Genomic DNA, 26,415 nt, shown 5'->3' on the forward strand with positions numbered 1-26,415 from the left:
AAGGTAGGGACGGGAAACGAGAAGCGCGGCAGCGTGGAGAAGCAAGCAGGAAAGAGAGACAACATGTTGCAGATGCCAACAGCCAAAGAATTCTTACGCGAACTGGGCTGAAATGAGATGCAGAGTTCTTATTTATAATAGCTTATTAAGGGACTGGTGCGAATAGCATGCTATTCGCACCAGTCCCTTTCACGCTCGCTGGATAATAAATGGAGAAATGCTCCGCGCCCAAACGTTGAAAAGCGAAACCCAAAACTTAAACTAGCAAATCTTAGCCACCCAAAATTTGAGACAAAGGGCTAAAACTGCAAGGAGGGTGGGAATAAAATATCTGCCAGTCCTCGAGTAGTAAAACAGAGTAAAACACAAGGGATAAGGGAACACGATTAAGGAGAAACCAAAAGTTGCAGAAGAAAACCAACCTGAATGAAGACAGCCTGAGCGTCAGTAATCCGACTAGGACATTAGACACCCTTTCAGGAAGAGGGATAATGATGCAAGAGCGCGTGCATAATAACATAAGCCCAAAGCGCTGACTCTCCAGGCCGGACATTGGAAGTTCGAATCTTAGTGTTGACTTCTGATTATTTTTCCTTTTCTTCCTCAGTGTGTTTTCTTTTTCTTTCAAGACACTATTTACCGAAAGGTAGCGTTTGTCTTTCAGTTTCTTGTGTTAAAAAAATCGTCTGGAGCCTTTAATCTTTCGTTCATATCGATTGCTTTGGAACGCTCGAGAACGCGAGTCGAGTCTACGAGTGCGCGCGGGATCCTTTCTTGAACAGTGGCTGATGAATGAACCTATTCCGTTTAAGTGGTATCTTTTAGGGGTTTAATGAAGCTAAAGCAACGTCCAAATTAGTCTCCTTTAGGAGTTAAATTCATATTTTCCGACGAGCATTCCTTGCCTTTTCATTTGGGAGTCCCTCCTTCCCCCCCCCCCCCCGGTTCCAAATGTCTTACGGGAAGTGATGGAGTGATGGAGTGAAATCGTTCCCCCACTACAACTTGGAAAGTAATATTTTCCAAGATCAAAAAGGAACCGAGGGAATAGCACTGCACGAACTCGATGTTTGTGCGGCAAACCACGCATACAAGAACATTACTCTGAATATAACAAAGCATGCAAACTAAAGTGAGTCGAAGGAATAGCAATGCACAAACCCGATGTTTGTGAGGCAAAGCACGTATACAAGAACATTACTAAATATAACAAAGCATGCAAACTAAAGGGGGCCGAGAGAATAGCAATGCACAAACCCAAAGTTTTTGAGGCAAAGCACGCATACAAGAACATTACTGAATATAACAAAGCATGCAAACTAAAGGGAACCGAAGCTAGCACTGCGCAAACCCGATGTTTGTGAGGCAAAGCACGCATACAAAAACACCCTGAATATAACAAAACCTGCAAACTTGAAGGTAGTCGAGGTAAAGGCACTGCACAAACCCGGCGTTTATTAGGCAAAGCACGCATAAAATAACATTAAATAGTTCTGCAACTTCACATCAAAGGCGTGAAAATACTTAAAGGGCGTACTGGAAGGGAAAACCATGGATAAAAAATCCCAGGCAACGGAATAAGGGACAACACGAGCGAAAAAACAAGATCGTAAACGACTAAAAGCAACAAACCACAAGGAAAACTTCTGCTGTACTAGTAAGAGTGCTGGATTTGGGTTTAATTAACTGGACTGCTGTACACGTTTCGATCAGCTAAAGGAATCAGTAACAGTGTAAGCAGTATGGACGAGAACTTGATCATCTTTCAACTTGTAAAGCCGATTTGTTAATAGTTTAACCATGATATTGTCAGTTGACACCCTCTATTATCTTGTAGTTCTAGTCATGTAGTTCATTAAATACACAAGTTGGATACTTTTTCAATGCTTTATTCCCCTGTCTTTGTAATTTATCCCCAACAAGAACTACGCATGTCTGAATTATGCGTTCATGAAACATGATCGGACGAAGTTGCTCTACAGGCCATCGGACTTTATCGCTCCCCTTCTTCGATGCATTTCTCAATACACTTCTCCTGCAAAGGAACGCATCATGTAAACCTATTAGTAATTGTTTTTACAAACCCATTTTCCATGTAATACCCGAATAACTGTCTGATAATTCAGGTGTTGCTTTGAGTTAATGTTCCTCCAACAAAACTGAATTTCGGGAAATTCATCAACTCTTAGACCATTCTGACAGATTATGAACGGACAAATTTAGACAAATCTCAGTCAAATGTTACAATACTGACAATTTGAACAACAATCACTTGACTCAATTGTCAGGATTTAATCTTTCCCGGAAACTCAAGAAGATAATTGTAATATGTTACATTTGACAATGTTTTTTGCGATTAAAACATGCAGAAATTCAGGGCTAATGAGTAGAGACATAATTAAAAATGAAAAAACACTGAGCTTACCAACGCAGGCGAAAAACTAGAACGATGACCAGTGGGACCAGGACGGACAGGATCATTTTCCTTGTCAGCTAGCTTCTCTGGGATTTTTGACGGCATATTTGACGGCTTATACTCTTCGAGGCACTTTCTTATACACTTTTTCTGCAAAATGAAACAAAATAACAATTGCTAAATTCAAATGCCAGCATCACAAACTTTGTATCAACTCAATAAAACAATTGTCACTGCATGACGATTTCTTTCAGGTTACAACATACAACCATTTTGGGTCGACTGAGTAAAGATATTGAAAAATAGTTAATTTCAGTGCAATGTCACAAGACATTTGCAAATGACAATCGCTAGAACCGACATTTCCAGCAACAAAACGTTGGTGGAAACTCAAGAAAACATGCAAGTGTTTAATAGTGTTTAACGTTGCTCGCATGAGGATTTGTTTAAGATGACATCGTGCGGTAATTTGGGACGAATTAGTAAAAATATTAAGTAGATATGAAGAAAACTAGGCTTACCATAGTAGGCCCAAAAGAAGGACGAGGGCGGCGTGGATCGTTTTCCTCGTCTGCTACTTTGCCCGACTCTGTTGGGTTTGATGGCTTATGCTATTCGTGGTCATGGTGGCCATGGTGTGGATCATGTTTAACATGGATCTCGGCCAAGACGACACTCACTCCAAGAAACAGGAACAGTATTAGAGAGTTCATTTTGGGCACTGTCTTTGCTGATTCGCAAAGCAAGTGTGGCTAGCACGGATCATGCCCGCCATTTTATAAGCCTGTCGTTGAGATTGGGATTGCATCTAAAATGCCAAAAGCGAGAACGAAGACGTCTTTGTGGAGGCGTTGTTTGTTCGTGCAGAAGATGAACAGTTTTCTCAGCTGATATCCATAGTGCGGGTTTCTTTACTTTCTGTGCGCACGTTTCATCGCGTTGTTGAACTTTTAAAAAGTCGATCTTTCTTTTCAAAAAAACTCACATTTGACACTGTCTTGACACTCTCTTGGTGAAGACCGAAAGTCAATCTGAAATCTGTATCTGAAATCTGAATCTGGGCAGGTCAGTCACCTTGTTGGCGTGTTGTAGATTTACAGAGTTCAGTACAACTACATTTTCAAAATTCAAATAACATTTACTCTAGTGAGTTTATTTATTTATTTAGATATATTTATTTTGTGCACCTTTTGTTTCGGGGAGCACAAAACCACGTAAACTAACATAATAAAATTGCTTAATATCCCTTCAACAAATAAAAGTTTTATTTAAACAAAGCACTGAAAACAAAGGTATCTTTACAAAACGATATATTTTATTTGTGTGTTTGGAGGGAAAAACAAGTTTACTTTGTGGAGACAAAAAACGTCTTCGTAACAGTATTTGAACCGTTTAAACCTTTGAAACCTGCCACTCCGATCACCTACCTTACACTTGTTTTCATGTTAACTCCAGTTTCCTTCTTGAGACAAGCAAGCTTTAGTTTAGTTCCATGCCCCCGAGTGGGGGATAGATGGCCGGGAATCAAGCTTAGTTAATCAGATATTACGAACACTTTTTAATCAACAGGACCTTCGTACCACAAAAAAAAAACAAAACAAAACAAAACAAAACAAAAAAAAAAACGTCTTTTTGGTTCAGGTCGCTTTAAAAATAAAGCATTTAATTTTGCTGTTGAAAGGGAAAAAAATTTTATGAAACGGAATATTTTTCTTTTGTGCAAGGATGCAAATAGTCCCTTCTGGCAAACGCAAAAGTCACAAGGTTTATTTTGCGAACACAAAGATCCCTTTAAAGTACATGTTTACACTTTTATAACGCAAGCAGCCCAGCTGTTATTATACATAAAGAATAGCTGACGGACGCTTGTGTCAATATCACGTAGATCTGTTCCTTCTTCACTTGAAAATGACGTAGAAATCTATGTTTTGCATTGTTTCTAACTTGACTTTATCAGCCCTAGTCGATTTGAGATTTTTTTCTCTTAAGTTCCTCTTTCTTTTAAGATTGCCGCGAACCTTCAGAGTTAAAAATTTTCAATTTTCGTTTCCCACCGTAAAAATTTCAATAATATAAAAATCGTAATCGTAATCTTAATCGTTTTCAGTCTAAACTTCCAGCTTAGACTGAAAATTCTCTAATTCATTTCCAGGAAACTTAAAAAAAACAAAACAAAACAAAACATGTGAATAGCTAGTTACAAGCGTTACTTCGATATAGGAGTTAGGAAATCTGAGCGCTTCATCCGTTGGACTGGAGACATCCCGGAAGTTACCTGGTAACCTTGAGCCTATGTTAGTTTTATGACTGGGAAGAACTTTAAAATACTACAGCAGTTCATATTACAGCTTTGAAGACTGAAAGCGGGGTTACCAACTTTCGTTGCTGTATCTCTGCACAGTGGATCACTTTAAGTGTTTTTGAACGTACTATTAAAGATTCTACTTTTCAGAATATTTTTTGTCTTTTCAAGTCATATTTTGTAAGCCTTGACATACTACCGTAGAATTCCGATAATAACGGCCCCCGTTACTTTCGGATTTAGCTGGCAAAAGGGACCGTTACTTTCGGGTAGCCGTTATTTTCGGATGGTTGATAAACGTTTGTACTGTGCGGTAATTCTCGTTCTTTTCTGAAATAAGAGGACACATAACACTACTAAATCTTACTAACTAGCCACATAAATAAAGTAGACTGTATACAACAAAAAGGGTCCCAAACGTTGGTATCGTAAGACAATGTAACGAATTCCACTTAACTCTGCTTCCAGACAAAAATCGTAGATATTATTTAAAGTTCAAGAAATATTTTGCAAAGTTCGAAATCAGATCACAAATCCCTCTTCACAGTGTTCAGTTTTGCAGTGTTCAGTCCTTCATCCCGATCAGTTTCTAACAGGAAAAGTAACTGCGAGCGAAAGAAGGGTTCTTTTTCTAAATGGACGGTGCAAGCTTGGCAGACATTTCTCGCCGTCTCCGGTCCGAGATGCAGTTGTTCGTTCATTCGTGAAATGCGAAATCGCCCTGCCAACTACAGGGCAACGCGATAGCGAAATCAATCCTAGTGGCCTGGAGGACCATACAATTGGCCACTCGAGCGACGTGGAGCAGATATGGTTTGACGGTGATGAATAAATGTAACAGCAATTTAACAGCTGTACGATTAAGGGTATATCATGGTAGGTGGATTTTTACGAAAAAAGCGAAAATTTTTTTTTTTTTTTTTTGGCTGCTCAAATTGAGAAGGCTGAGATAAATATTTTGCAAAAAGAATGGGGGGAAAAGCTTTTTTACTTTTTAAGATATAAGAGAATTACTAATTAAAATTCTCCGCCAGTTGTCACATGTAATGCGAATTGCGGTGTGATTTTTCATTTGTGCACGCGAACTGTTCTCGATCTGGTTGTTTCATCAAAAGTTAGCTTTCGTTCTTGTCAAATTTTCTTTATGTCAGGACCAAAACGCAAGAAAACTTCTTGCCCATTGCGAAAATCTGGTGGAAGTCACAGGTTCAGCGTCGAACAAGATCTTTGGCTCTGAGCGACTGTGAGTCGCACTGTAAACAAGAAGAATGGTTGAAGGAATTCGAGGACACCAGTCCCGCCAATGAAGCTAAAGGACAAAATACAACAAGTTCTAGTCGCACGAAATTGCTGGAGAACGGACGCAATTTCGAAACCTCCACAACGAGAGAGTCAAGCGCAGATGTAGATGTAGACAATGTAGACCTCGAGATTTCCTCTTTTTGGCTTCACGAGGCATGGTTTCAAAGAATGTCTGGGGAACGAAGAAGACTGCACTTAAATGATTAATACCAATGCCGCCCACGAAACTTTTTTAGGCACGGTAAAAGAAATCACGGCAGTTTAAGGGCCCATTAACCGATCTTTTCGAGCCGTTGCTAAGGAAAATTTATTCTCATATAACCTCATCATTTTTAGTTAGTTGAGAGTTATTTCATGTGTTTTAACTTTTTCATGATTGGTAACACTAGTGATGACGTCATCAGGCCACGTCCATGGTCATGTGACTAATACTGAAAAAACGCAGAGGCTCCCAGGCAAATTACTTTATCGGGATTTTTTTCATTGATTTGATATTTTAATTTAAATCCTCATTACACTATGCATAGATTTTGTTTCATTTCTAAAAGGTCAGATTTTGAGAGAATTTCAAAATATTCAAAAATGCGTAATTTTCTGAAAAAAGCATGATTTTGAAAAAGGAATGCATAGCTATCTTTCCAACGCTGGCTTGGATCGAAATTCGTCGAAAAAGGCTGGATTTAATGAAAAACCGCGTTTCCTTTAGCATTTAAAGAAACCGGAAGTGCGCCCGATATATATTGGAAGTTACCCTATCAGTGCGTGCGCAATTTACACTATCAGCGCACTTCGGTAAGATCAAAAAAAGCCACACAGAGTTAGTTTTGACCTTTCGATTGCTCTTGTTTTCCTGTCTTCTTATTTTGTCTCTGCTTGTACTTTTTTTACTTTGCATTTTGTGAAACACAAAGAAAAACATCTAAAATGTTAGCGAATTTGGAAGTTATTGAGTTGTTTTTATTTTCCGCGCTCAGACTGACGTAAGTAACCGGAAGTGAAATTTCACCTCCTTAGCAACGCGCGCGGGCGCGCGCATAAATCGGTTAATGGGCCCTTAACGTGGTAGTTTGTCGCTTCTCAGACGATTTCAATTCGACGGGTTTCTGCGCCAGAATTATAGACGTCTGTTTATTTCAAGTTGTCATAACCCATTGTTATGATAAACTGACTCATGCCGACATCTGTCAATGCGTAGGGGATTTTTAACACCTAATCATTCCAATCTCATAAAAGGTTTTTCGTCTTTTACTCGATAAAATAAAACTACATATAAGGATGAACATTTTCAGTTCGTTTACGCGAGTCTTCCGACGGAATTGGCTGAAAATCGGCAGGTATGTTCCAGTATACCTCCTTCGAAAAAAGGTGTCGGGCTTTGTTTAATTTCGCCTCCGTTTCAAAGTTATGGCCTCTTTAGTAGAAGGTAACGTCCGCATTGAGAATATCAAAGTTTAGGAGGTTGTAGAAAAAAAACCAAACGACATCTGGAAAATCGCCGACACCCTTTTTGAGGGTGATGTGTGAGAACACATTTCCGATGTTAATCGCGCCGCTCCGACAATTCACGCGCGGAAGCGAACAAGTTTGAGCGAAGCAGTGTTTCTGGGTATTTCTTTTAATATCACGGCGACAATAACTTTTTAGAAAATTTCAAAGGTATGATTGTACTATATAACTATTAAGCTTTCAGAAAATGTTAGGTTGATGGGGTTTTCTTTCAAAGCGCCAGCGTAAGAGCGCGATTTCCAAACACTGTGAATCCACCTACCATGATACCTTAAACACGCGAAGATTTTTATGGCTTCACTGTAAATAATTAGAAAAAATCATTTATCACATTCCAATAGCGTTAAGTTTAAACCTCTCATCGTATTAAAGTTAAGACAATTTCACATTTGTTTCAGTTGTACACGACGTGGCTACCATACCACACTCCAAAGATTTTCTTGTTATCTAATGCAATGATGATATAAACTGCGCCCTAACTACGACTAGTGGCAAAAGCAAACACCTTACGTACGGTACCTTAATAAGAAAGAAGAGAAATTTTTCGTTCCAGTTACTTTTTACGTTAGTCTTTGAAATCGCATTGTACATCGATCTATAGTACTGTGTGATCACACACGCTGTATTAAATAAAATACAGCTTTTTGTGGTACTGGAGTGGTAATCTTCATGGGGCCGCCACTTTCGGTGGAACGTTACTTTCTGGATTAAATAAATAAGAAGGTGAAAAATTAACGTTATTTTCGGGGAGCCGTTACTACCGGAATTCTACGGTATAGTTTAAGCCTATGCATGCACAGAGCATATATATTCGACTGCATTACAGAGGATCTGTTTCTCATATCATATTAATCTATCAAATGGCAAATCTGAAGCCAAGTCTCTCAGAATCCCTTAAGCTTAGTGATTGTAGGCAAGGCAAGGGCTTCCCTAAAACGATGTGCAGGGTATTTGGTCTTTTTCTTTTTACCCACGCTCGTGGTAAGTAAAATTGGAAGTTTTCGACATCATTGCCGCCATTTTGAGCAGTACTCAGCAGCCAAGAGATTTTGCGCAAATGGCTTCCGGCAAGGCCTTTAACTACCACTCTGGGTTGTTGCTGCTCTTGAGCCGTATTATTTTGAGCCAAACATGCTCTAAGCTCCGAAAATTATGGCGGCGAAGATAGTAAAGTGGATAGTAATCGCTTAGAAAAACTTCATTTTGCTGACCTTGTGAAGAATGCATGCCAAGTCAGATGCAGGTTTTCTGCTCCCTGCCAATTCGAGTTGAACAGAATGACGTCACATAAACACGGCTGCCAAGTACAGTTTCAAAATGGCGGCCTCCAAAGTTGAATTTTGGGCTCTTTCGAGACGAATTTCTTCAGAATAGCAGGCACTTCTTCGATGAGTGGAAAAGCTGAATGTTTGTCTAGTAGAGGAATACAAAACACATGGCATGTAAAAATGTAATGTAAATGTAAACCTTATTTATAGTGGACATGCACTTAGCTATACAAGCACTAAGCTTGGCTAGTTTACAGGCATGCCACTGAAACAAAGGAAACAAGTATTTCAAATAAACGTAACATAGGTAAAAATCCCAACTGGCAGGAGGCAGACCAGTTGGTTATTTACAAAGCGTGACCAAGGATTTGAACTCGGGACTACTGAGAAGCTAATCCCGCTAGTGGCAGGGTGGAGACCATGAACCCGAGACCTCCGGATTACAACACCAGCGCCCTAAACCACTCACTCGCGCTGCCTCCATGTATGGCATGTAGTTTATTAAATACACAACTTGGAAACTATTCCGATGCTTTATTCCCCTGTCTTTGTAATTTATCCCATACAACAACTACGCATGCCTGAATTATGCGATCTTGAGAAATGATCTTGGGACGAGGCTGCCTGGCAAATGGTCTACCGCTGGACTTAAGGCTCTTCAGACATCTGGTGTACAAAGTGCCACAACTGAGTTCCTAAAAACTTGCCGAGCACACTTGAGACAGGCTTATACAATCCTCGTCCTGCAAAAGAAGGCACAGAGTAAACCTCATCGATTTTACGAACTCAGTTTCCATTTTGATGCCCCGAACAATCTGTCTGATAACTCGGGTGCCACTTTGGGTTAATGTTTCTCGAAGGAAGCTGAATCTCGGGAAATTCATCAGACCACTTCATCAAGCTGTAACGCTTAGGCCATTCTAATAGATTATGGACGGACAAAGTTTTCAATTTTCTTGTTTCAATTGTTAGACTTGATCCAATGCTTTGCTTTGTAATATTTTAGTGTATCTCATATCTAAGGGACTGTGCAATAATTACCTGGAGAGGGGGGCGGGGTGGGGGCTGGGAAATGGGTAAAATATGCCCCAAAACTAAGTCATACCCCCCTCTCATTAAGCAAAAATTAATTTCAACCCCCCCCCCCACATAATGATAATATTAAGGCTAACCCCTCCCCCACCCCCCACTTGAAAAAAGTCTCCTCCTATTGATTCCCTCATACCTAATTTACTTGTCGGAGTTCGTCCTTCGGTACAAACATCACTTCAAATGACTCATTTGAAGAGTCATCAGAATCACTGGACTCTGAGCTTGTGTTGTCTTCGCATGAACTGGGAGATTCCTCACCTTCTACAGCATTTCTGGCACTGAGGTTCCCGCGTGCGTGGGTGGGAACTCGATCAAAATAACTCAGCCTTGCTTCCACTTATCTTAAAGTGCCACTGAAACGAAATTTTTGTATGTGAGATTTTTGCTTAGTAATAAAGTTTCAACCTTACTTGGAAACACTGCAAACTTTTTTTCGCATACGGTAAGCGAAAACTACTTTTTCAGCCGTTCGAAGTTGGCTGGTTAAGCCCAAAATTGGCGGCCATTTTGGCGCGGCCAAAACAGCCTAGTGACGTCACTGGTTGTATTACTCTCATGCCGCGCTGAAAATTTAGAGTGATTGTGGGAGAAGAGATTACTGTTCGAAACCCCCCCAAAAAAACATCTTAAGGACATCTCAGAGCTGTAAAGCAGATAATAACAGTAGCCTTAGACATGAACAGGTCGAGAGTCGATCCTGGGGCTTGCCAGTCTATTTAATTGGATATTTACAGGATATTTTATGTAAGCAAGCAAACGAGTGGGAGTTCTTAGATCGCAAAATGCTCGGGACTCTTGATGAAATGGCCAGCACTCAATTAAGCAATATCTACACTCATAAAGTAAAAACGACATGAAAACAAGAGAGAGCAGCTTTTGAAAATGTTATCCGGACTGCTGCTGCACGAATCGCAGCAACAACGCTTCGAGTTTTCGAGTCGCTTCACTTCGAGGAAACCGGACGCTTTGTGAGTTTCACGGCGGACGAGATTGTGCCACAGTGACCCTTAGTCCAGTTGTATCTGCTACATCCTACAAGTTATCACAACAGCAAAAATTTAAGAAACCTTCTTCTTTTATATGAGGGAGCGAATTTAAACTATAAAGGTAAACTAAGCTGCCATGACCCTACAGGTATGTTTTCAGAAAACGAGAGAAAGCGTGACAATGTCGGTGGCGAAAGGTCATATATGCAAATTGGTTCAAATTCTGTTTGATGAACCTTCGAAAGGAGTGTAAACTAGTGACGTTTTAACGAATTGTTTTGAACTTGGATACTATTAAATGAAGATCATAGACATAAGTATGTGCTAAAGAACTCAAAGTAATCCATCGGCCGTGAAATATTGCAATTGGGAGATACGTGTAAAAGAGAAGCGAAATTCCCGCTTTGATACGTAAGCGGCGATAAAGCAAACCCTGCTGCGGATCACAATTTTCAAAGATTCATTTTGTCTACCACAAGAACTCTCACTTATTAGTATCATAAAAAGATGCCCTCTGTGTGCAAAGAAGTACTCGACTCAAAGCTTGTGGACCGTTAATAACTTCGTGATTATGCGGATGGTTGATGCGCTCACGGCTTTTAATGCTGTAAAGTTGCCGAGGATATATTCGAACCTTGTTAATAGACCTTAGATAAGCGTGAGAATCCAAATTTCAGAACCAGGCTGAAAACAGACGACAAAATATCGTGTTTAGGTTTCAGGACGTGATATAAAAGTTGCCACACTCGTCTTCGAAATCTCCAATCGAGTACTCAAGATGTTCGAAAAGTATACTGAGCTGTTCTAATCTGTAGCATTTATTTTGGTGAATCTACACTCTCTGGCGCCCTCCAACGTTTATGATGTGTATTTCCTGTCAAGGCTGGACAGAAATTACAAGGTAGAGAACTACTAGGTATCGACAATATGAAGAATAAACTTGAATAAATCAAGGGAAAACAAGAGGGAATCTATAGCGCTTCTTGCGTGAATACAACCAGTGACGTCACAAGGTCCTTAAACTCGGTTCCAGAGCCCGGTCACAGTTTCGCTCCAAAAAGTCGATTTCAACAGCTAAAAAAAGCACTTTCCGTTAGGATTTGACAGAAATAAAGTTCACCATTCTTTAAGCACGTTTGAAACTATAGATTGGGATAATAAACGAGAGTACGAAAATTTCGTTTCAGTGGCACTTTAAGACCTTTTTGCTTTAGATACATTTTCAGCTGCTTGTTGGTAAGCGCTTTTACATCTTTTTCATTTGTCCAAGAAACAAGATCTCTTAGATCTTATAACCGCGCTTTTAAAATTTAACTGTTTGCTTAGCACTACCGTCGGAATGTAGTGCACATTTCAAAGCAGTCATTGATGATTCTTTTCGTACTGTAGACATCACATCACTTGATCAACACAAATTGTATTATTGCACCATCAGTGGTAGCCGTTGACAAATCTCCGATGACGTAATGGTCCTAATCTAGAACTTTGTTCGGGATATGTATGGTCATGAACGATATGAACCACACGATAATAACACTATTAACATTTGATTGGTGTTTTCCACGAGTAAAGGGCTAGCAAAGTAGTCACACAAGTCATGTAATTTAATAATGAAACTCTATCCCGACCGATGTATCGATTTTGGTCACTCCAGTGGCTACAGATTGAAAACGTGACAGAAAATTGGCGTTACTTTTGATTCTCACCAAATTTGGACAGTGGGAAGATCTCATCATTAGCCAATTACAGGTCATTTTTCAGCTCTTTTCGTCACATCCTCCCCCCTCGGGAGAATTTTGTCAAGTTAGCTAATTTAGTATGCAAGCCACCGTAATGGTGGTCGCTGTCGGCGAAATGTTTATTTGCTCATAATTGGGGCAAAATCTTTCGGAGATGGAAGTCAGGACATTTGCAAGGATACAGAAAGTAATATGGGACCAGTTGGTGGCTTCTAAGGCTGAATTTATCCAGAAGTAAGCTGTATTTTCGTTTCCGTGCCGAAAGCCACGCGGTGAAATATTATCGGTTTCTTCTGCTGTCTTGTTCTGTTTTTTCCCTTGGTCATTTTTGTAGCCCGCCGAGGCCATTCTTTCGTCTAAATGAGTTGAAAAAAGTTCGAAAAAGATGTTCCCATTCAAGTTTAAGCTCTCAGGCGATAATTCTGGAGTTTTTTGGCCGAAACGACGGCTTTGTTATGTTCGTGTTTTTCGGTTGCTATGGGCGACCGTTGCTCCCTTTGTTAGGTCAAGTCTGGGGATTGAGGTCACAAAAAAAATTCTCATTAATTCTGGTTTTGTTCGATTTCGCTGAAATTTTAGCACGATAAAGCTGGATTGTTAAGGAATAGATTTACCTTCTGCCGATGTGTGGTAGCTATTAACGCTGAAGTGATATATCGCTTCGATTTCAGGGTTTTGAAGAGATTTTTTTGCAACGTGTAGGTTCGGCGTGATTTTGTAATCTGAGATTTCTGTTGACCCTGAAGAAACAAGGGTTGGCGAGTAAACATTGCAGGTTGCGTAATTCAAAGTTGGCCGAGTGGAGATCTGCGTCTGGTCTCCGACCAAAAAAAATAAAAATAAATAAACCAAGGGTAGAACATGAACCGCGCTCGGCCCATGGCCGCGCGGTTAACAAGAAGATCTGTTAGATCTTAAAACCGCGCTTTTAAAATTCTTAGCACTACAGTCGCAACGCAGTGCACATTCGAAAGTAGTCCTTGATGATTCATTGATTACTGCAGACATCACATCACTTGATCAACACAGACTGTATTATTACACCATCAGTCATAGCCGTTGTGAAATCTCCGATGACGTAATATTGTTAATATGGAACTTTCTTCGGGATATGTATGGGTATGAAGATACGAACACTATTAACAACAGCTTTCTTTCTTAAAAGTCAAGTTTAAATTTAATTTTTTCCTTGAGCAAAGGGCTAGCAAAGAAGTCACACGAGTCAGATAATTAAAGAATTGCGTTATCCACGGCTATCTTTAGTACGGTGGTTATTTCCCTACCAATGACGTAATTATTGCATGTCCTGACATGTTCTTTGCTTGGCTTGCAAATATTTCATTTCCCTTCCGATCTATGAACTCGCTGCGATGAAAGAGCCAAAGAATTTACTTCATTTGCCTAAAACCACAAGAAATACTCGCAAACTTGCAAAATATTAAATGACCGTCGCTTCTGGCGAAATAAACTTCTAAAGTAAACACGATCTTATTAGTCACGTAGCGAAAGTGAAAGCTGCAATGTCAACGCATTCCATGGCTGACGTAATACCTTTTTTTTAGCGTATTTATTATTCCCTTTGAATCCAACGCTTCGACAAAACCAAAAGAAAATATATTTTACCCACAACAAAGGAAACAATATCCGTAAAATTATCCGTGTATTAATGTTTTAACAGCTTCTGGCGGAAAAAACATGACACGTTGCGTGACTCGGAATTTGGCCGAGCGGAGGTCTGTGTCTGGTCACCGACAAAAAAATAATAACAAGAAGATCTGTTAGATCTTATAACCGCGCTTTTAAAATTTAACTGTTTTCTTAGCACTACAGTCGCAACGGAGTGCACGTTCTAAAGCAATCCTTGATGATTCATTGGTTTCTCTAGACACCACATCACTTGATCAACACAACCTGTATTATTGCACAATCAGTCGTAGCCGTTGTGAAATCTCCGATGACGTAATAGTCTTAATCTGGAACTTTCTTCGGCATATGTATGGGAATGAAGATACGAACGCTATTAACAACAGCTTTCTTTCTTAAAAGTCAAGATTAAATTTAATTGTTTTTTCCCCTAAGGAAAGGGCTAGCAAAGAAGTCTAACGAGTCACATAATTCAGGAATTGCGTTATCCACGGCTATCTTTAGTACGGTGGTTATTTCCCTACCAATGACGCAATCCTTGCATGTTGTGACATGTTCTTTGCTTAGCTTGCAAATATTTAATTTTCCTTCTGATTACCGAACTGGCTGCGATGAAACAGCCAAAGAATTTACTTCATTTGCCTAAAACCGCAAGAAATGCTTGCAAAATTGCAAATAAATTAATGACCGTCGCTTCTGCCGAAATAAACTTGCGAAGTAAACACGATCTTATTTGTCACGTAGCGAAAGTGAAAGTTGCAACGTCAACGCATTCCATGGCTGACGTAATATCTTTTTTTAGCGTATTTATTATTCCCTTTGAATCCAACGCTTTGATAAAACGAAAAGAAAATATACAAAAAAGAAAACAATATCCCTAAAATTGTCCGTGTATTTATGTTTTTACAGCTTCTGGCGGAAAAACTTCACACGTTGCGTGACTCAAAATTCGGCCGAGAGGGAGCTTGGGTCTGGTCACCGACAAAAAAAAAAACAAGAAGATCTGTTAGATCTTATAACCGCGCTTTGGAAACTTAACTGTTTGCTTACCACTACAGTCGCAACGCAGTGCACATTCCAAAGCAGTCCTTGATGATTCGTTTGTTACTGTAGACATCACATCACTTGATCAACACAAACTCTATTATTGCACCATCAGTTGTAACCGGTGTGAAATCTCCGATGACGTAATAGTCTTAATCTGGAACTTTCTTCGGGTACGTATGGGCATGAAGATACGAACACTATTAACAACAGCTTTCTTTCTTAAAAATCACGATTAAATTAAATTGTTTTTTCCCTTGAGTAAAGGGCTAGCAAAGAAGTCACACAAGTCACATAATTCAAGAATTGCGTTATCTACGGCTATCTTTAGTACGGTGGTTATTTCCCTATCAATGACGTAATCCTCGCACGTTCTGACACGTTCTTTGCTTGGCTTGCAAACATTTAATTTTGCTTCCGATCTATGAACTCGCTGCGATGAAACAGCCAAAGAATTTACTTCATTTGCCTAAAACCACAAGAAATAGCGTCGCTTCTGGCGAAATAACCTTGCAAAGTAAACACGATCTTATTTGTCACGTAGCGAAAGTGACAGCTGCAACGTCAACGCATTCCATGGCTGATGTAATACCTTTTTTTAGCGTGTTTATTATTCCCTTTAAATCCAACGCTTTGATAAAACGAAAAGAAAAAATATTTTTTCCACAAGAAAGAAAACAATATCCGTAAAATTGTCCGTGTATTTATGTTTTAACAGCTTCTGGCGGAAAAACATGACACGTTGCGTGACTCACAATTTGGCCGAGCGGAGGTCTGCGTCTGGTCACCGACAAAAAAAAAAAAACAAGAAGATCTGTTAGATCTTATAACCGCGCTTTTAAAATTTAACTGTTTTCTTAGTACTACAGTCGCAACGCAGTGCATATTCCAAAGCAATCTTTGATGATTCATTGATTACTGTAGACATCACAGCACTTGATCAACATAAACTCTATTATCGCACCATCAGTCGTAGCCGTTGTGACATCTCCGATGACGTAATAGTCTTAATCTGGAAGTTTCTTCGGGATATGTATGGGCATGAAGATACGAACACTATTACAAACCGCTTTCTTTCTTTAAAGTCACGATTAAATTTAATTGTTTTTTTTCCTTGAGTTAAGGGTTAGCAAAGAAGTCACACGAGTCACATAATTCAAGAATTGCGTTATCTACGGCTATCTTTAGTACGGTGGTTATTTCCCTATCAATGACGTAATCTTTGCACGTTCTGACACGTTCTTTGCTTGGCTTCCAAACATTTAATTTTCTTTCCGATCTATGAACTCGCTGCGATGAAACAGTCAAAGGATTTACTTCATTTGCCTAAAACCGCAAAAAATACTCGCAAAATTACAAATAAATTAATGACCGTCGCTTCTGCCGAAATAAACTTGCAAAGTAAACACGATCTTATTTGTCACGTAGCGAAAGTGAAAGCTGCAACGTCAGCGCATTCCATGACTGACGTAATACCTTTTTTCAGCGTATTTATTATTCCCTTTAAATCCAACGCTTTGATAAAGCGAAAAGAAAATATATTTTACCCACAAAAAAGAAAACAATATCCGTAAAATTGTCCGTGTGTTTATGTTTTAACAGCTTCTGGCGGAAAAACATCACACGTTGCGTGACTCAAAGTTTGGCCGAGCGGAGGTCTGCGTCTGGTCACCGACAAAAAAAAAAATAATAATAATAAACCACGGGTAAACCTAGAACCGCGCTCGGCCCATGGCCGCGCGGTTAATAATAAACCCCGGGTAAACCTAGAACCGCGCTCGGCCCATGGCCGCGCGGTTAATAATGATAAACCACGGGTAAACCATGGACCGCGCTCGCCCCATGGCCGCGCGGTTAATAAGCGGACGAGTGTTTCTTTCTCTTACTCTTTTTTTGGCTTTGGCGTCGGGGAACTCAAGTTGCTGTACATAACTTTTACATGCAGTCTCGTCCAAGTTGTACTGGGAACATACCTCTCGCAAAGATCTTTCTTCAGATAAGAAAACAACGGTTCATAGATCAGAACACCTTAGAGTTGACAAATTTGTGAGTTTTATTCCAATGTCAGTATTTATATTTGAACTCTAATAGCTCTTCCACTACTGATGATGATGATGATGATGATGATGATGACTACTGTTATTATTGGGTAATTAAGCAGCTCAGTCAAATGTTACAATACAATTACACAACAACTACACATGCCTGAACTTCATGTGGTCTTGAAAAATGATCGTGGGACGAGGCTGTCCAGGCATCTGGCCCTCACCGACAAAACACCACAAGTTCCAGATACGTTCCCGAGCACACTACAGACAGGGCTATACAATCGTCGTCCTGCAAAAGAAAGCACAATATAAACCTCATCTATTTTACGAATTCCGTTTCCATTTTGATGCCCCGAATAATCTTTCTGATAACTCGGGTGCAACTTTGGGTTAATGTTTCTCGAAGGAAGCTGAATCTTGGGAAAATCATCAGACCACTTCATCAAGCTGTAACGCTTAGCCCACTCTGACAGATTATGGTTGGACAAATTGAAATAAAGCAGCTCAGTCAAATGTTACAGTACGGTTTCAAACTACAGTTACATAACTCAATTCTCAGCATGAAAACTTTCCGGGAAACTCAAGAAAATAATTGTTTGTTAACGTTTGACAATGTTACTTACGATTAAAACATGCAGTAACTAAGGGATGACTATTAGAAATGAAGCAAACTGAGCTTACCAACTCAAGCGAAAAAATAGGACGAACGAGGTCGACTGGGACTAGGATGAGGATGACTGGGACTAGAACGGACATCTTCCGTTGGCGGCATATTTGACGGCTGCAAAATAAAACAAAAAAGAATGATAAAACTCAAATGCCAGCATCAAAACCTTCCTAGCAACTCAGTAAAACAATTATTACTGGTAAACGTTGTTAGCGTGAAGATCTCTTTAAAATTACAGCATGCAGCCATTTTGGGACGAATAAGTAAAGATATTAAATAGTTAACTTTAGTGCAATGTCACAAAACAATTTCAAATGACAATCGCTAAAACTTGAATTGCCAGCACCAAAACGTTCCCAGAAACTCAAGAAAACATAAGTGTTTGATAATGTTAAGAGAGTGTCTCAGTAACAGCGTTCCGGTCGATTTTGCTTGAGACACAGATTTAGCTCATTTCTTGTGTGTTGTAAGACATTCATTTACCTATACTAAAACCACAATCCGTTTGATCGGATCTCTTTATTTTTTAAGAGTTTTACGGAAATTAAATTTCAATCGAGCAAAGGCCTGTCGTGACACTTTCTAAGACTTAAATTTGAGACAACTTTGGAGGACAATTTACAAAAAACTACGGGACTCAGCAAAGAACAAATACCACAGCCACGTATATTAACTCTATCTTATCCATCGAGGCGACTTTCGTGAACATCACGTTTCAATCAAGAAAACAGGAAGACTTTAGTGACACCTTATCGGTTTGCTTAAGTCACACACGCGAAAAGCGATCAAATTCAACGTAAATTTTTTGAAAAAGTGAGGCGTTCTTAACTGATCCAACTAACATAGCTAGGAAGTAGGTGCCATAGAAAAGGTAACTACAGAAAAAAACTTTGCGGCCCGACTTTCACTAAAACTTTATAACCCCGTGAACTTACCTAATTTTCGGCAATCTCCAAGTTTGGCCGTCCATTTTGAGGAACTTGTCAACATGAAGCGTAGCAGATATAAATCGAGCAGGTAGATCTAAAACCGTCAGAAATACATACGGAAGCATTTAAATGAGCTTTACTTTCAATTCAAGCGGCAAAATTTTAAATTGTTCGTTAAACTTACCATTCCTACATCCCCATGCGACCATTTCTTCCAACAATTCAAACACTACAACTAGTGTTTGAACAACTACAACTCGAATATCTTATGACGATAAGCCCGCCACTCACCCCACCCCGCGCCATATTGTTTTCACTCAGCGGCTGGTCAGTGGTCACGTTGATGAGGTAAACATGGCGATCACTTCCTGATTACCTTCCTTGTCGATCAGAAAATCAAAATACCAGTGTGATATTACCTCGAAGATGAAGCAGTTATGTTATTTGATTCGTACTTCACATTCGAGTCGAAGCTTAGGTGGCAAAGGTTATTTCTTACGGTGGAATCGACGAGGAGAATTCGAACACTAGCTGTAGTGTTTGAATTGTTGGAAGAAATTGTGGCATGAGGATGTAGGAATGGTAAGTTTAAAGTCGGGCCGCAAAGTTTTTTTCTGTAGTTACCTTTTCTATGGCACCTACTTCCTAGCTATGTTAATTGGATCAGTTCAGAACGCCTCACTTTTTCAAAAATTTACGTTGAATTTGATCGGTTTTCGCGTGTGTGACTTAAGCAAACCGATAAGGTGTCACTAAAGTCTTCCTGTTTTCTTGATTGAAACGTGATGTTCACGAAAGTCGCCTCGATGGATAAGATAGAGTTAATATACGTGGCTGTGGTATTTGTTCTTTGCTGAGTCCCGTAGTTTTTTGTAAATTGTCCTCCAAAGTTGTCTCAAATTTAAGTCTTAAAAAGTGTCACGACAGGCCTTTGCTCGATTGAAATTTAATTTCCGTAAAACTCTTAAAAAATAAAGAGATCCGATCAAAAGGACTGTGGTTTTAGAATAGGTAAATGAATGTCTTACAACACACAAGAAATGAGCTAAATCTGTGTCTCAAGCAAAATCGACCGGACCGCTCTTACAGTGACACTCTCTTAAACGTTGTTCGAATAAGGATTTCTTTAACATTACAACATGGGGTAATTCAGGACGAATAAGCAAAAATATAAAGTAGTTATGAAACAAACTAGGCTTACCATGTGAGGCCCAGAAGAAGGACGAGGGCGGCGTGGATCATTTTCCTCGTCAGCAACCCTGCCCGGCTCTTTTGGTGGCGGTGGCGGTTTTGATAGCTTATGTTCCTCGTGGCACTCATGGATACACTTTTTCTGCAAAAGAAAGCATAATAACGAAGTAACCTTCATTGTTTTACTGAACTTAGTCCATCTTGATTCCCGGATGAATGGAAACCACTTTGTAATCGACTGACTGTTCTTCAACGGGATTTAGATTTGGGTTGATCTTTGATTTGGCTTATGCGCTTCGAGGCACTCCTTCATACGCTTGTTCTACAAAAGAAAGCATTGAAAATAATGAACCATCACTTTATTTTCATGAACTTAGTTTTTATCTTGATGCCCGGATATATATGAATATCACTGGATTTAGATTTGGCAAATATGCCATACTACAATGATAAGTTAATTTGTTTTCATTCTGGCGGATTATAATCGAGCAAAATTTACAAGCATCGCTAAAAGTTTCCAAGACAATTCAATTCAACTGTCAACGGAATATTACTTAGTTTAGTATGTAAATATGTTCTACAATTTTTAACCTAGAAACTAATCGATATTGCATTTTATTATTGCTTGTAAATAGTTCTTAGATTGTACACGTCATTTACGCCTTTTATTCGTGGGAATTGTCGCGTATAGGGCTAACCTCATGATTTCTATTACAAGAGCTGAGGTATTTTTTTTTCTTTTTGACATGCTATTAAGCTCTACAATAAAGTATTGTGATTGTGATTGTGAACACTGAAACACTCCTAGAAACCGAAAAAAAAAAAAAAATGAATTTCTAGCTAGAGAATTTATTTAACTTTACAACAGGAAACAATTTGGTTGAAATTAAGGAGGGGGGACTTCCATGTAAAATGGTCCGGGATGCTTGTCGGAAAGTTGATGACTTTAATGCTGAAATGGTGGTGTTTTTTCCCGGAAACCCTAAGCAAGACCAAAATCCTTGATATAAATCCCAAAGCGAGACGACGAGCATTGCCGATCTTTTCACATAGGCGTCCCCCCTTCTTCATCGGGTAATTTGGGGCGAACGAGTAAGGATATGAAATAGCTATAAAGCAAGCTGAGCTTACCGCGTTAGGCGGTAAAGAAGGATGATGTTGACGATGGTGAGGATCGTTTTCCTCTTCAACTAGTTCGCCCGGCATTGTTGCCTTCTTGCATTTTCCCATGCACTTTTTCTGCAAAAAGAAGAATAATGGTGTAACTCTCATTATTATCATAAACTTAGTTTCTATCTTGATCCCCGGACTAATCTGTCTGATAACTTGGGCGCCACTTTGAGATTATGTTTTTACCAGATAACTGAACATTAGAACATCACCAAACATCTTGATTAAATGACGAATTAATTGGCAATGCCGTCTGGCGGAATTAAAACGGACGACTTTTGAAACATTTCGGAAAATTTCCAAGGCTCGACGCTCCTTTAAGGTCCTTCCCAGTATTGCATTGCGTATCCCTACTGCGCATAATTTCACGCGTGATTAGCGCGCGTGCATTAAAAAATAGCGGCTTTTTCTTCACAGCTGGACCTCGCCATACAGGTAAATCGTAATTTTCTCGCAAACGAGTATGGTCACCTATCATTTTTTTCTGTTGTTTTGAATTGAGTAATAAATTTCTCTGTGTAAAATAAATATGGACCAATTCTCAGTGTAGAGCAAAAAGCAATCGTCGGAAACGTGAATTTAGCAAGCAATCGTAACTACAATCATGGTGCTATTATAAGGATTTATATGGGTATAAACAAGGTGCTTTTGCTACTAAACGAACATGGGGACCCCTCTTTTTTATTTCAAAATTTAAGTTCCTGTAATATAAACAATCGATAGGCAAAGTTTCACAAAAATCTCGGTGCAGGTTCTATTTCAGCGGGATGACCTTAAATGACTATCAACCATCGATAAACTCGATTGAGACCACCAAAATCTTCATAGAAAAACTCAAGAAAACAAATAGGCAAATCACACTGTTGATAGTAGATTTTAGAGTTTTAGATTTTTATTTTTTTGCTCTATTTACAAAAATTATAACTTTAACAGTATTTACAGAAATTACATTAATTAAAAAGAGAAAAGAAATATAACAGTAAATAGCCAAATTGAAATGTGCTCAGTGACCAAAGTAGCAGAGGCTTTCGTGTTGGTCACTGACACGTACAAACAATAATTGACACGACATATCAATTATATTAATATCAAAAAAGTAGAAAAGGAAAAAATTTATACACATGAACAATAAACGCGTAAAAGGATGTCAAAACGAAGATAACCTATATGCAGAATATAAGCAGGCTATGCAGAAGAGTAGGATTAGGATTGGTCCTTTAAGCAAACAAAAGCAACTACAAAAACCTTGGATCTCAAAGGGGGTACTTTCCTTAAGATTGCTAACACAAGTTGGGGACGAAACATATACATAAAGCAAACTATTCAAGCTTACCAAGACTGGGTGAGGCGCTTTATGGGGTGGATCATTTTCAACATGGATCTTGGCCAAGGCGACGGTAGTTCCAAGAAACAGGACCAGTATTAGAGAGTTTATTTTGGGCACTGCCTTTGCTGGTTCGCAAAGAAATGGGATTAGCACGGCTCATGTCCGCTCATTTATAAGCCTGTGAGATTGGGATTGCATCTAAATTAACAAATTGGAGAACAACGAAGTCTTTGTTGAGGCGTGGTTTGCTTCCTAAGCAGCGTGCAGAAGGTAAACAGTTTTCTCAGCTGATATCAATAGTGAGGCTTTATTTACTTACTGTACGCACGTTTCCTCGCGTTGTTGAACTTAAGTCGACTTTTCTCTTCAAAAGAACTCACACTTGACAATTTTTTGAGTATTTTCATATTTTCCTCTCTTGGTGAAGACCGACAGTCACTTTGGTCACGTTATCACCTTGGCTTCGTGTTGTAGATGTACAGAGCTCAGTACAAATGCATTGTCAGAGTAAATTAACATAATAAAATTGCTTACTATCCTTTGGGCAAATAAGAGTTTTATTTAAACAAAGCACTGCAAACAAAGGTATCTTCACGAAAACGGTATATTTTGTTTGTGTATGTGGAGGAAAACACAAGTTTACTTTGTAGATACAAAAAAATATTCACAACTGTATTTGAACCGTTAAAACCTTTGTAACCTCCCTTTCCATCACCTGCCTCGTTTTCCTCAGTTAACTCCAGTTTCCTTCTTGAGATAAACAAGCTTAGTTAATTAAAAACACTTTTTAATTTGCAAGGGCCATGCGTACCACAATTAAAATCACAAAACGTCTTTTTGGTTGAAGTCGTCCTTAAACATAAAACATTTAATTTTGCGATTAAAAGCAGTTAAGATAAAAAATATCTTCATGAAACGGAATATTTTTCTTTTGTGCAAGATGCAAACACAGTCCCTTCTGGCAAACATAGAACTCACAAGGTTTATTCTGCAAACACAAAGATCCCTTTACAGTATATGTTTGCACTTTTATAACACAAGAAATCCAGCTGTTATTACACATAAAGAACAGCTGACACAAGCTTGTGCCAATATCACGTGTAAATCTGTTCTTGCTTCACTTAAAAATGAGGTAGAAATCTATATTTTGCATTGTTTTTGACTTGAATTTATCAGGCCTAGTTGATTTGAGATTTCTTCTCTCAAGTTCCTCTGTCGTTTACGATTGTTGTATACCTTCAACGTGAAACTTCCCAAAATATAAAAATCGCGTTGAATAAAGATGATTTATACCTTCAACAACAACAGCAACATCAGCTTTATTTCTCCCTTGTTTTTTAAAAAATTAAATTAAATAGTAGTAAAATAATCAAATTAAAATAAAGGATAAATGACAACCTGAAATAACCTGAAATAGTGCCAGGTTGCCAGTTAATTACATATATATTACAATTTTTAGTCGGTAGCTAACTTACAATTCGCAATCGGTACCTTCCAGTTTAGACCGAAATTATTTAATTCATTTTTCGGAAAAGCTAATATAATCTTTGAATAGCTCTATTTATAAGCCTTATTTGATAATTATTTTATTTGTCTTAGGATATCTGCGTGCTACATTCTTTGGACTGGACACACCCCTGAAGGTACATGGTAACCTTAGTTTTATGAAGAAGAACTAGAAAATACAAAAGCAATTTATATTAAAGTGTGAACACAGAAAGCGTGTTTACAAGCTTTCATTTCTGTATCTCTACGCAGTAATCACTTTAATTACGTGTTTTTTAACGTATTATTAAAGGTTCTACTTTTCAAAATGTATTTTTTCTTTCATGTCTTACTTTGTAAGTCTTGAGATACTATACCGTAAAATCCCACTTTAAAGCCACCCCCTTCCCCCGTTATCAGCGCCCCCACCCGGATGTAAGCCCATCTATTTGCTAACAAAGATATTATTCTGGATATAATCTCCCCAGATATAGGCCCATCTAGTGTATAATTGCGTTCCTTAAGCGTTTCTTTACAAACATCAAAATTTTTAGTCGAAAGTTCTAGGCATAAACAAGTGGCTGTGGAGTTTAGAACAATAATTATAACGATACCAAAAAAAGAAGCAAGTCTTCATGCTTATGTGACATGCTTATGTGCTCAGTGCTTATAGGCTAGGGCATCCCTAAGACGATGTGTAGGGTATTCGGCCCTTTTTTTTAACGTTCTTTCTCAGATATGTAGTTTCCCAATCGGTCCCCCGAAATAGTTGGACATCCATATATAGAAGTACTACAGAGCCACAACTGAAAGCTTGACCTATGCAATTCTTTTATAACGTAGCGACCAAATCCCGTCGGAAAGAAGCCCGCAACAGAGAGCTTTTTGGTGGGATGAGTCCAAGTCTCTGTCGTGCTTAGTACAGTACAGATAAGCCAACTCTCTGTGCTCCAAACTCCACTAAATGTCCCGGTCATTTTATCATTATCAGCCGCATGCAAACGTTACATATTCCGGCAACCTCCCATGCAAATTAAGCAGACCTCTTTCTTAAGTGTACAAGATTTTTGGTCGGTGACGGCTCTTGACGACGAGAAATCACTTTAGGAGTGACAACTTAAACACCCACGCCCACAGACAAGGAAGTTCCGAAACAGGAATAGCTGGAACATGAAGTACTATCCCACGCTGCTTTGCGCTCTTATGTTGTGATCCAAGACTCCATTTGAGATCCTTTTTCGCGCCTAAAATCCTAACAAGTGTTTTGCTCGTGGGAGTAGAATCACCGAGCACCAGTCTTCCTGATCGTGGCCACTTGAGGGCGATGGTGAACACACGGTTGTCTTTAGATGTGTACCTGTAAAATGGAAGAGATTAATTATAGACCTAATAAAGTCATGGAAACCAAGGCTTTTTTCGTGTGCAATTTAGGTGGCGAAAAAAGGGAAATTGAATTTCCACGGTTATTTCAAATCATTCGCTCGAACGAACTAACACGATTTCACACCAGTTTAGCAGAGAAAATTCCGGAAGTAATATCTTTCTATAGCGGTGGAGTATGGGATATACTTTAGCGAGAAATGAATCTTTTACGGTTGTTGCAATAACCATGCACTATTGGAGAAATGAGTACTAGTTTTATCTTCCTATTACTGTTGAATATTTGTTTTTCTTGTTGTTCTTCAAAGCCGAACAATTTCAATAACTCCGCACTTGCATATAATTTGCATGTATCTGTTCACCCACAATACAACTCAATAGAGTGGAACCCCCGTTAATCCAGTCACCAAGGGGCCAGTATTAAAAGGGTGGCTGTATTAAAGGGTAATTTAAATATGAAAATGTTTGACTGAGCTGTTGTTCGGAGCAGAGTAAAGTCGTGGCCGTATTAAGGTGGAAAACAGTTTCCAGCACTTAGATTTTGATGGGTCGTTTATAACCACTCTTTATCACTTGATGCTACAATCATGGTATCAAAAAGAACTCACTGGTTTCCAAATCATCTGGTGTCTGACTTTGAGTCAATGTTTTTCCAATGAGGCCTAATTTTGGGAAAATCATCATACCACTTCATTTAGCTCTAACGCTTGGGCCCTTTTGACAGATTATATATGTTAACGTTTGACAATGTTGCTTACGATTAAAACCGTGCAGCAATTAAGGGATGATGAGCAAAGATATTATTAAGAATAAAGTAAAATGAGCTTACCAACGGCCCAGGCAAAAAAGTAGAACGATGACTAGTGGGACTAGGACGGACAGGATCGTTGTCCTCGTCAGCTAGCTCTTCCGGGATTTT

General features: G+C 39.0%; 3 protein-coding genes and 1 long non-coding RNA gene across 8 annotated transcripts in view; 1 reads left to right on the top strand and 3 right to left on the bottom strand.

Annotated features, from left to right (window-relative positions):
- The window catches only part of LOC110065975 (winged helix repair factor 1-like), a 162,502-nt gene that overhangs the window by 85,644 nt on the left and 50,443 nt on the right, over positions 1-26,415 (top strand). The window lies entirely within an intron of this gene.
- On the bottom strand, positions 1,874-3,860 carry LOC110065980 (uncharacterized). Its single transcript, XM_089289322.1, has 4 exons — positions 3,849-3,860; positions 2,938-3,027; positions 2,426-2,566; positions 1,874-2,035 (listed from the first exon to the last, which is right to left on the bottom strand). Exons 1-4 carry the CDS (start codon positions 3,858-3,860, stop codon positions 1,994-1,996), a joined length of 285 nt encoding a protein of 94 aa, XP_089145448.1. The 3' UTR covers positions 1,874-1,993.
- On the bottom strand, positions 4,169-14,473 carry LOC149112401 (uncharacterized). Its single transcript, XR_016207419.1, has 2 exons — positions 10,020-14,473; positions 4,169-9,537 (listed from the first exon to the last, which is right to left on the bottom strand). It is a non-coding gene; the product is annotated as an uncharacterized LOC149112401 (long non-coding RNA).
- Positions 16,370-23,037, bottom strand: LOC110065979 (uncharacterized). 5 transcript variants are annotated; one of them, XR_016207418.1, is made up of 6 exons: positions 22,638-23,037; positions 21,266-21,373; positions 20,145-20,276; positions 18,950-19,037; positions 18,029-18,128; positions 17,559-17,636 (listed from the first exon to the last, which is right to left on the bottom strand). XR_016207418.1 is itself a non-coding variant. In XM_089290238.1 (5 exons), the coding sequence occupies exons 2-4, from the start codon at positions 21,362-21,364 to the stop codon at positions 18,033-18,035; spliced, it is 327 nt and encodes a 108-aa protein (XP_089146364.1). In that variant the 5' UTR covers positions 21,365-21,373; positions 22,638-23,037; the 3' UTR covers positions 17,559-17,636; positions 18,029-18,032. The 5 variants fall into 5 exon arrangements, 4 of the variants coding, with proteins under 4 accessions (XP_089146365.1, XP_089146364.1, XP_089146363.1 ...); XM_089290238.1 differs by lacking the exon at positions 18,950-19,037; XM_089290237.1 differs by lacking the exon at positions 17,559-17,636 and having other exon boundaries at positions 17,763-18,128.

The sequence above is a fragment of the Orbicella faveolata genome, unplaced genomic scaffold (genome assembly GCF_042242905.1).
Source record: "Orbicella faveolata isolate gen_17 unplaced genomic scaffold, um_ofav_v1 contig_2, whole genome shotgun sequence".
NCBI classification, from domain to species: domain Eukaryota; kingdom Metazoa; phylum Cnidaria; class Anthozoa; order Scleractinia; family Merulinidae; genus Orbicella; species Orbicella faveolata.